The sequence below is a fragment of the Micromys minutus genome (genome assembly GCF_963924665.1).
Source record: "Micromys minutus genome assembly, chromosome: 2".
In the NCBI taxonomy this organism is placed as follows: domain Eukaryota; kingdom Metazoa; phylum Chordata; class Mammalia; order Rodentia; family Muridae; genus Micromys; species Micromys minutus.
Genome location: NC_137971.1, coordinates 103,668,474 through 103,680,005, shown reverse-complemented (window position 1 = coordinate 103,680,005; position 11,532 = coordinate 103,668,474). Strand labels below are relative to the sequence as shown.

The following is an 11,532-nucleotide window of genomic DNA, read 5'->3' as shown; positions in this document are numbered from 1 at the left end:
GTGCAGCGGGCCGCCCCTCCCCCGCCCCTACGACACGCGGGCCCTGCCTCGGGCGACCTGTTGGCAGGGAGCGTCACGTGACGCGCGGGCCGCGCCGTCCCCGCGGGCGGGCCTCCTGTTGCGCCCGCCGGGCGGGTTCCACCACGTAGCGCGCGGGCGCCGCCCCGCTCTTCCCTCGGCGGAGCGAGGGAGGGGGGCGCGCCGGAGAGGAAAGGGAAGGGAGAAGGGGCGGGAGGAAGCGAGCAGGGGGCGGAACCCGAGTCACGTGACGCCGGGGCAGCCCGGAAAGCTCCGAGGAGGAGCCTGGCGCCGCCATTTTCCTGCAGCTGCCTGTCCCTCTTGCCCGGCCGGGCTCCAGCTGACCAGGGAAGGGGTGGGCTGAGGCTGAGGCGCGGGGCCCGGGAGCGCCCCGACTTGGTGTGGGAGCCCGTGGGGAACACGCGAGCCGGGGCTCTCCGAGCGGGTGGCGGCGCGCGGCCCTGAGCCCCGCCCCAGGCCGGCAGGCGGGCCGGGAGCCGGTGGGGGTAGGGGGTGCGGTGGGGGGTGGGGACCCTCGGGCGCTTGGGGGTCCCAGGCCCCGCCGGCTGCGGAGCGGAAGGGGTGGCGGACGAGCCGCAGAGATGTCTGGCCAGAGCCTGACGGACCGAATCACCGCGGCCCAGCACAGTGTCACTGGCTCCGCGGTCTCTAAGACAGTATGCAAGGCCACGACCCACGAGATCATGGGCCCCAAGAAAAAGCACCTGGACTGTGAGTGAAGACCCCCGCACCCCCTCCCGACCCCTCTCCATGGTTTTTCTCTCCCTCTTGGGCTCCCTTTTCTCTCCCTGCGTCTTATCTGCACGATGGCTCCTGTGCCTGGTCGAGCTATGTTCTTTTCTGCTTCCATCACACCTACCTTTAACGGCCTCTGCTCTTCTCTCAAAAGAGAAAGAAATGTGACAAGCCACCCCCCATCCCCTGAGACCCTCGCCTCCTAGCCCCAGGCACCACCAAGCCCATTCGCGCTCCACCAACTTGCCTCCCACCCAGTTCCTCACCTAAACTCCTCTCCCAGCTATTGCAGCCTTTCTTGCCCTTCCATCCCACCGGTCTCGTACCTCCTAGCCGCCGTCGGCTTAGTGTCTACCGGCTAGTGTCTCCGGGACTCACCGCCCCATTGTTCCATTAGCTTCTCTCTCTCTCTCTCTCTCTCTCTCTCTCTCTCTCTCTCTCTCTCTCTCTCTCTCTCTCTCTCTCTCTCTTTCTCTCTTTCTCTCTCTCTCTCTCGGATTTCCCTACTAACTCGGCTCAGTGGGCCCAGATTTCTGTCACTTCGCAGCCCTCGAAGTGATATTTTTTTCCGTCCAATTTCTTTCTGGTTTCCTTTCCTACCTTTCTGTCAATCTTTTAGGTTATCTTTGCCTTTCTAGCTTCCGTTAAGTTCCTTTGACTTCTTGTCACCTCCTTCCTTCAATACTATACCCAGTTACTCTGCTTTTATTTCTGTTACGTTTGTAGGGGTAGAGACAAAGGGATTCAGTGTGGTGTGCTGAAAGCTTTGAGGGAAGTCACTATTTTTATTTGCCATCATTATATTGTCCGAGTTTTTAAGTTATGTGAGTTGTACATGTCTGACCTTCCCCTTTTTTAATCCGAATGAGGATAAGGAAAAGAAAGGGCTTTGCTGGTTTTGGTATCAGTTCTTGGAACTGTTAACGTTGGCGGTTTGAATTTAGAAGGGTGAGTGTGATGTGTTGGGATTCGAAATGGATTAATATATTTAAGTACAAATAATCAAGTTGGAAACGTTTTAATTTATGCTAGTTGTATTTTTGGATAACTATCTTGCTTAAGTGGCATAATGTAACTCCAGCACTAACTTGGGTACAGTCAACTGAGCAAACTCCTTCCAATTGTTTTCTAACCTGGAAGCCACCTTTAAAACCACCTCCTTTTCCTTGCTGCTCCTTTGCCCTAGGGTACAGAGCTCAGTGGATCACTCAATCGTCAGTCCGTAGAATGTTTCTGGAAAAAATAGGGATATAGGCAAGGATAGTCAATTCTCTTTTTAAATGACTCCCGGACACGTTAGCTAGACTTGACTTTCATCATACATGAAAGTTGCTTTGCCCTGTGAAGCAAGAGTGAGCTTGTCCTGAAAGGGAATTCGCTGTAAGGAATCTTGTTTCTCCTTTGGACTTTGGCTGTGAGGTTTGCACTTGAAAAAAAAAATACTGCGTGTGAATTCTACGATACATTGCTCATGAAGTGCTGTTAGAACAAGTGATTGCCACAGACAAACCCTTTATTCATTGTGATTTGTTCCCTCACTGTGGAAAAGTTTTATAAAAGTCATCATTTTGGTTGGCTGTGGTACTCACACTGGGTGCTTTTTAACTGACCCTGTTTAGAAAAGTGGAAGATGTGTTTAAATGGTGACACTTGTGTAAACATCCTTTAGGATATTGTGAATAAATTGTAAATCGGTTTTGAAAATATATACTTGGATGCTTTTGTTTGCATCCTTTTGAAAGACTACCCATGGGATCCCTTTTTCCCTTGGATCCAGTTCCAGGTTTGTCTCAAATTTGGCTGTGTAGCCCAAGCTAGTCTTGAACTTGAAACCATAGTTCTGCCTCAGCCCTCCACAGTGCTGTGTTGGTTCTGTGGTACAAAACCCTACTGTTTTTTGTGTCAGTGCTGTTTGTGGGTTTTCATTTGTTTTTGTTTCTTGGTGTGGAGGGGGCAGAAGATACTTGGTAATATGTGAAATGTTCTTTAAGGCAAAGTGATAAATCAGCAGTAGATACAGCATTGAAGTGTGCTTTATAAAGGGCGCGTCTTCAGCTGCAGCAACGGTTACTGAAAAGTGTTGCTAGAATGGTTAGAACATAGGTTGTTTCTTTCTTTTTGAGGTTAGAATCAAAGTTGTTTTCTAATCTAGTTAGTGACCTTTGTAATAGTCACTATTATAGATTGAAACTAGTTGGTATTTAAGGATAACCTAACTCTTTCTCTATTACAGCTGTTTACAAACTCCCATACTTTTAGAACTTGAATATACTTGGTATTGTTTTTAAGTACTAGTTTTTTAAAAGTAAGCTGCCTCTTGTTTCTTCTTTATGAGGTTTTAAAACAGTGATACTATTTTTCCTTTATTGTAAGCTGTTTCTCACTAATACTTTAGAAAAATCTCACTCATGATTGGGTTACTACCCTCTCTTCATTACTGCAATATGCTTTGAAAAGTTATCCAGAGACAATTTTTGGTGTTACTGTCATGAACTTCAGACTATGTATAATAGAGAAATGTATCATTTTAAGTAAATTTTTGACCCTTTAAGGATTTTTCTTAGTTTTGAAAGCTTAGTTCTCTTAATGCCTTTTAATGTCTTTAACTACTAATGTCTGCTTCTTTGAACTGAGTAGAAACAACTTCATTTTAAAAGTGGTAGCATTTAACAAAACTATGCCTAGTAATTTGCCTTTCCTATATATCCTTTAGCAAGTGGAGGTGACTTTTGTGTACTTCCTTGACAAGATTTTTCCATATTAGGAAGTGATTATTGACCATAAATTACAAGTCAATTCTTACTACATTGTATGCTTATTGAAGATTTTTTTTTTTTTTTGCTTATAGGTATTAGTGCATAAGTGTGTTTTAATGTTCCTACTGTGAATTCTTTTTCAGGCTTCTAATGGCCATTTATAATCAAGATAGAAGAGCACAACCCTTAAAATTTCAGAAACAACCATCTTCCCACCCAGATCCATAGCTGTTCAAGTCCTTTGTACAAAGTGTATAGTGTGATGTAAATACCATGTAAACAGTCGTAGTGTATTGTCCAGGGAACAGTGACAAAAAGTGTGATTCATATGTTTTTTTTATCTACCAAATGTTTTTGATATGATGTGGAACCCATGTAAACAGAGGGCCAACTGAAATACATGTATTAAAAGAAACTGAAGAGAGTTGGTATTCATTCTTAATAGCTGTTCTGTTTGTAATTAACCAAATAAATTCTAAAGCTTTAAAAAAGTGCTTAATAATATAGTGGTCAAGCATGTTTCTTAGGTTTATTATATATCTCTCTTATGTGGATAATTTTAAAGCAACTTTTAGTTTAAAGGTGCAAGTGAGAAATGAAACACTTCACAGTGACTTGACTATTTTCTCATGTTTTGAACACTTAGGTTGGCCTGGAAATCTATGTACCCTGTGTTGGCCTTGAACCCACATTCTTGCCTGACATCTCCTGAGAGATGGGATTGATGACTAGCATACACCTCCAAGATGTTTGCAGAGCATTTGCATGAGATATACTGTATAAAAATTTTAGTTATCAAAATTGATTTAATTTACAATAATAGGGATTGAGTGTAGGGCCTTATATACATGCTGGGCAAATGTTCTACTACTGAGTTATATACTCAGCCCTTTTCTCATTCATTCATTCATTGATTCATTCATTGATTCATTCATTCATTCATTCATTTATCTTGAGTCAGGGTGGTCTTGAATTTTCTTTGTAGCCCAGGCAGACCTTGAACTTGATTCTCTGCCTTAGCTTTCTGTGTATTATGATTATATGTCTGAGCCACCAGGCCCAATGTTTTGCTGTAGTTTAAAGTATTTACTTTGATCTTGACTGTTACTTAGAATACTAAAATGAAAGTTTACAATAATTTATAGAAAGTTGCATGTTTATTTTATTTAGTTTCAAAGTGTTTAAGTTTACTGTTTTTGTTTGTTTTAAATCAAGTAAGAAACAAAGTATAGAAGTTTCTTAGGAAGAGGTTGGATGGAGTGCTAGCCTCAAGAGGTATCCTTAGACTTGGAAAGCATCAGTTCAGTATTTGCTTTTGCAGTTTCTTTGGTGGTTAAAGCCATTTCCGTTATTTGTGTTCTGTTTCATTGTGTTCCTAGTTGAAGTGCTTTATGTATTTCTTTAGAGAATTGGAATTTTGAGTATGACCTTTTAGAATTTTCTATGTTCATTGTGTATATTGTTCTTTTCATGAAGAATTGTTTTGACTATTGAACTTATTAAAGAACTTATTGATGAACCTAAACTTTTGCATTAAAAATTAAATTTAGAGTTGTGATTTGCTGGATTTTGTCATAATGCTAAGGATTTCTCATGTATTTGTATGTAGTTGGTGTTTTCTTTTAGTAACTTCATATGAGAGGCTTTGTTTCTGTACAAGCTCATGTCCGGGAAGAGGTAGACTGGGCATTGAGCTCAAGTCTAGCAAGTATGCTAAAGTTTCAGTGACTTTTTACATACTTTTTTACCCCAGAAAATGAGTATTTTTTTAGAGCATTATTCAGTTCATAGGGTCAAAGATTTCCCGTATCCCACACGTCTTTTATTATCAAAAACCCTGATTAAAGTGGTACATTTGTATAAATGATAAACCTATTTTAATATATCACCATCACCTAAAGGAAGCAATAACATTAGGTTTCACTTTTGCTTTTGTATGTTCTATAGGTTTGGGCAAAATCTGCATATATCCACTATTACATGTCATAAAAAGTTAATTTGGCTGTTCTGAAAACTTGTGGTTGCCCAAAAACCTCTTGAAGCCTCTGATCTTTTTCAGCCTTCTTAGCTTTCCTTATTTCAGAAATAAATGATTGGGATCTTTTCACCCCGTATCAAATATTCAGATGATCTGAACACAGCTCATTTCCTTTAAGCATTGAATATATTCTGTTGTGTGCACCATGGATTATTTGTCCATTCTCCTACTGAAGGCTGTCTTCTGTCCACGTTTTGCCAATTATGATTTAACCTTTCATCAGCATTCCTCTCTCTGTTACATTATGTTTTGTTAGGTGGGAAACGGCTAAACCATTTCCGAGTCCCCTCATCACTTTTTATTTCTATCAGTAATGAATGAGAACTCCTATTCACATCCTGTCATGCATTTGATATTTTTGTTTCATTCTAGATTTGTCCACTCTTTAGGTGGCTGGTAGGGTTCATACTGTTGCCTTACAGGATACTCGTTCGTTCATACTTTTGGTTGGTATCTGTGGATCATTGATGAGGTTTCTTCTGTTAAAGTCGGTGGCCATTCCTAAAAGTCAGATTGCTTTCTTACTGCATTTTAAGAGGTGATTTTTGTTTTTGTTATTTGTATATTTTGGGTAATTGACTTTTCTCACATCTTTTTCGAATACTGTAGTCTTTTTTGTCTCTTGACAGTGTCTTCCAGAAAGTATAAAATGTTAGTTTCAGTGTAGTCTAGACCAGTGGTTCTCACCTGTGGGTTGTGACCCCTTTGGGGGTTTGAATGATTTTCCAGAGGGGTCACATCAGATATCCTACATATCAGATATTCATATTACAATTAATAATAGTATCAAAATTATAGTTATGAAGTAGTAATGAAGTAATTTATGGTTGGAGGTTACCATACCATGAGGAACTGTATTAAAAGGTGGCAACTTTAGGAAGGTTGAGGACCACTGGTCTAGACTATCACTTCTTGGATTATTCCTTTGGTGGTGTTTCTAAAATGTAATCACCAAATCCAAAGTCATTTGGATTACTCCCTATATTGTCTTCCAGAAACTTTGTTTTGTATTTTTCATCTGGCTTTGTAATCATTTTGAGTCTGTTTTTGTGAAAGGTGTAAGGTCTGTGTCATTCCTGGACTCTTTTACATGTTCATTTGTTCTCATACCATAGACCTGGGCTTTGCTCTTTTGTTAGCACTGCTTCTTCAGGTATGAACCAAGGACTCCTGGGAATCTCAGCAAGCCTGTGAGGTCAGACTTAGTATTCATATTCTAAAGTACAACTTCCTTCCTCTTCTAGAGTTTCCCAGAAGCTTTGTGCTGTGTGATTATTGCAACAGGTTGAATTGTATTAGCAAACCATAAGAGCTTGATTTTTCTGTCAAGCCATGTAGTAAAGACTTTTACAGAAACCAGTCTCTTCTAGTGCTGCTGCTCTTTTAATTTTTAAATACAATCTTCATAAGACTTGTTAATACAATGAATGAAGTTTGTTGTTTCTAAATGAATAAATTTAAAACTCAGTTTTAATTTCTGACAATAAATACTGACAGAATTCTCATTAAAAAAGCTCTTTAGAGCCCAGTTTTTGTTTGTAAAGGTAGCAAGATGTACTTCTGGGAAGGCTATTAGAGAGGAGTAAAGGCTATTCCAGGAGGAACTTGATGTGCAAAAGATTTTTACAAAGGATTTGTTATTTGTAGTTATGTGTGTCTGGGTCTGAATGTAAGTGCGGTGCCACACAGGCCAGAGGCCTTGATTCTCTTGAAGTCATAGGTAAGATGTCTGGCATGGGCACTGCTCTGAAAGAGCAGAAAGCATTTTTTTTTTTTAAAATATTTTACCACACACACACACACACACACACACACACACACACACACACACACACACACACACACATATATTTTGTAGAATCTAAGCTCCGAATCCCAGGCAAATGGTTCACCAAGTGAGCACTCTTAATCACTGAGCCATCTCTCCAGCACATTTCCTACCATTTATAAAGTTTATGTTGTCAGGGCAGACATGCTTGTGGGGTTTATGTGAAAAGGTTTCTTTGTAGAATAGGGACTTCTGTTTCATATTTGTTTCCCTGGCTTCTTTATCCCTTCATTAACATACTCAGCAGCCCTCTGAGTGTTGAGTAAATACTGAGTGAGAATGTATTTTCCTTTATAGTTCAGACTAAACCATGAAAAGTCTGAGGAAACAACATAGAGATCTGTTTCAACACTCTTGAGAATGTTTTTCTTACGACAGTTTACTTGTAGTAAAGTAAATCATAGTCTCTGGTGGTAGCATCATTAAGACATTGTGGATTTCTTTGGCCTTAAGAGGATTGGTTTAGTTTAGTTGGTTGATGATGACAGAGAAACATTGTAATGAGGAAAAGTTCGGTTATGGCTGTTGAGTGTGAAGGAGGTATTAAAATAAACATCGTGAAGGCTATTCTTGAAAGTAGAAGTGCACTTTTAACTATAAAAGTAGGACCTGACACTAGATCTGAAATGTTTGAGTCTCTTTGTACTACTCCAAGGACAAGGAGTGTGGCAAGGTCTCATCCACCTACCTACCTATTCATTTATTTGCTATAACAAAGGAAAAATAATGTTATCAGATAGAAATGAAATGCTTGTTTTAGAATGAAATCTGAGGTAAGGATTAGGAGAGGTAGTGAGTAATATTAGTAATAGTAGTATTACATTTGGAACCTTCAGTGTTTGCCAAGGATTGATGAAAAGTTTTCATATTGTGTAATGTGCTGAAAACTTATTACTTGAAATGTGCATTAACTTATTACTTGAAAGTGTTGTAGGGGCCTCAAGACAGATGTTTTATATTCGACTTCCCTTTCTACATACTGCAGGTTTGCTTTGCAGGTATCTTTACAGGATATGGTCAGTTGCTCTATTTTAGTGTATATGTATTGATTATGGGTTGTAGGTATAAATATATCAATATACATAATATTGACAAAATTTTGATATACTTCAGGTATTTGTTTAAAGAAATTTCATTTACTCAAGTGATTTAAAGTTATGCTTATATTTAACTAGTTTTAAGGTGGCATGAAGGGGATAGTGAAACTGTGCTTCTCCCCAACCACCACCCCATACGTATATATGTATGCCTCACACATTTTAAGTTGAGAGAGGATTTTGTAATTGTTAAATTGAGACACAGTTCACGTTGCCTACTGCTTATTGTTTCAAAGTATTCAATGGTGTGTGTTCATGATATGTATGTGCCTATCACTATTAACTAGCGTTTTCCATCCCCTACGAAGAAATGTCATTCCTAGTCTCGTCAGCCCTACCACAACCAGGAATCTACTGTGTCTGTTTTAGGTATTTCATGTTAGTAAAACCATAGCATATGATCTTTGCTTTAAGCATAGTGCTTGGAAGGTTCATCCTTGCTGTAGTAGTAACAGGTTAAGAGAATCTAAAGAGGTTAAGGTCTTGGTTTGTTTGTTTTTTTTTTTTTTTCCCCTTTTTTAAAAACTACCTTCCTTTTGTGCTCAATATGAAGCATAGTTCAACTGCCTCAGTGTAATATGAAAATAGAAACGTTTTTTATGTTAACCTGTAGTACCTGTGGGTTTTGTTTTTTTGTTTTTTTTTTTTTTTTTGATGGATGAATGGAATTATTTGTCTCAAACATTCAGTTGGATGGACCACTTGATCAATATGATTTTAGATTGAGCTATGTGTTGGGTTTTAATTGTACGGAGGTGAAGCATCAATAAACAATTGTTTTGTTCATGCAGAACTGTCTTTTCATATCTCAAAGTTTATTTTTGTTTTTAGTAGCTCTTGTGATTATATGTATAGAAAGGAGCCCCATGTGTCTTCTTTAACCATGTGAAATGCAGCATGGGACATGTTTGCAAATAAAAGATGCTGGCGATATCAAGTAGGGATGAGAGTTTCCATGAAGTATAATAATCAGTGGTGCTTTCGACTCCTATGAAATAGAGAGAGAGAGAGATTGCTAAAAGTAATAGTGTTTGCTCTGTTAATGATTTGTTTAGTTTCTTTTCAGACTCAAGTACATTTTTATTCTGCTTTGAGAGTAAAGGAATGATGGAAATAGGGGAATAAACATTTGGACTTACTTCATGCAAATTTAGGGCAGTGTGGCACAAAGACACTTATTCAGTCAGAGCTCACCTTCCACGGGTATGTTTGATTTTAAACAGTTTGTCAGTTAAGTCTTTCCTTCAACTTTCCTACTTTCTAGGATTATGGGCTTATCTAGTTGTTAAAAATGAATTCTAGATAGTCATTAAAATTTTTGGTTATTTCCAATAGTTTGTATCTTGTGGTAGGACATAGACTTTTTAAATGCTTGTGTACTGTGATATAAAGTACTGGTAAAACTTTGGTAGATTTTGTCTTCAACCTTTTCCTCACTGACCTTCATCTCAGAGCTTCTCTCCCTTTACTGTTATTAGATGCCAGTTCCGTGAAGCCATGGAATGCTTTTTCTTGTACTTGATAGTTTATAGGCTGCTAAGGACAGGACAAGACAGGACAGGAAAGAAGGAACAAAGGATCCAGTTCCCAGGTTTTCAGAGGTCCCATAACTTCAGAACCTGAAAGTGGACTTTAAATGTTCTTATGCATTATTGTTTGAGTTTTAATAAATGAAACCAGATATACTGTAATCTTAAGTTCTTTGTGGGCTTGTCTGGAAATCGAACTTTTGGGTGGCTCTAAATTTATGAATGGACATAATCTAGACTATAGTAAATTATAAAGATTTTAAGAGATTCTCTTTGATTTAACTATTTAGATATATTGTAAGCAGTCAGTCATTCTTAATGTTTTAAGAGCTGAAGTTACCAAATGAGACTTACAGTCTGGTAGGAATTGATAAACTTCTTAGTAATTATATCTTGACTACTATTTATTTATATGTCCAGGTTACTGTGTAAATATTACTGGCAAATCTAGAAGTGAATTGTTGACTGGGTCCTTAATCTAGTAAGGAAAATGACGTATACATATAATAGTATCTAAGGTAGATACTAATTCATTGATATTTAGAATCAGATAGGAAGGCACTGCCTTTAATCGGTGCCTTCAGTGACCATGAAGAGGAAAAGAATGTGCAAACGTGTGAGCAGGAAGACTGCAGGAAGACTGCAGCAGTGTTTGAATGTTAACAAGTACTCCACTGGGACTTAAGGCCAATTAAGTACAACTTGTAGAAGGAGTTGAATTTTAACAACACACCTTTAGTCAGAGGTTTCTCAGGAGTGTTGGTGAAATTGTACCATTATTGGAGCCACTGTGTATTCTTTTTTGCCAACAGGAAAATGGGAAAAAGAAGACTTTGCTTTCTCTGAAAGCTAAATTTTATTGTGTACCTTTGCTAACTAGAAGCTTAAGTTACTAGATTGTGGCCTCAAGCCTTTGATTTTTGTTTCTTTGAGACAGAGCTATGTAGCTGTAGTTAACCTGCTAATTTTTATATTTAGCCCAGGCTAGCCTCAGACTCCTGAATATTGGAATTATAGGTGGCCCCACTAAGCTCGGCTATTTTGTTTTGAGACAGTTTCACTGTTACCTACTCTGGTCTCAGATTTGGGATTTCTTTTTCCTCAGCCTTCTAAATGGTAGGATTACAACTCTGGGCCAGACTTTAAATTTTGACTAGTTCCAATATCTGTATTTTTTAGTATCACTTTATTATATTATTGTACTATTTACTATCATTTCAATTTTATGTTACTTTATTATTATAGATTATTATTAATAATGCAGTGATAAGTACTCAGGTTTGGGGGTATTTGTCTTTCAGGTGAATGGAATCATTGAAGAAGAACAAAAAATGGCTTAATATATAACCAAATTTTGACCTAAATGTAGATCATTTCCTTCCTTTCGTTTTTTGACCAGGTCTTAGAATGTAGCCCACACCTGAGTGCTGGGCTTAAAGGCATGTACCACTATGTCTGGCAAGGTAAAAGTTTGTTAAAGGTTAAAGGAAACTTCAGTATTACACAGAGT

General features: G+C 38.8%; 1 protein-coding gene across 9 annotated transcripts in view; it reads left to right on the top strand.

Moving 5' to 3' along the window:
* The first annotated feature begins 380 nt into the window (after positions 1-380).
* The window catches only part of PICALM (phosphatidylinositol binding clathrin assembly protein), a 68,722-nt gene continuing 57,570 nt past the window's right edge, over positions 381-11,532 (top strand). For 2 of the 9 annotated variants that reach the window (XM_080911263.1, XM_080911266.1), the window contains exon 1: positions 383-750. In XM_080911263.1, the coding sequence (XP_080767389.1) occupies positions 621-750 (130 nt within the window). In that variant the 5' untranslated portion in view covers positions 383-620. Of the gene's footprint in view, positions 751-11,532 lie in introns of all 9 variants that reach the window. The other 7 variants (XM_080911262.1, XM_080911264.1, XM_080911265.1 and 4 more) reach the window with 7 other exon arrangements.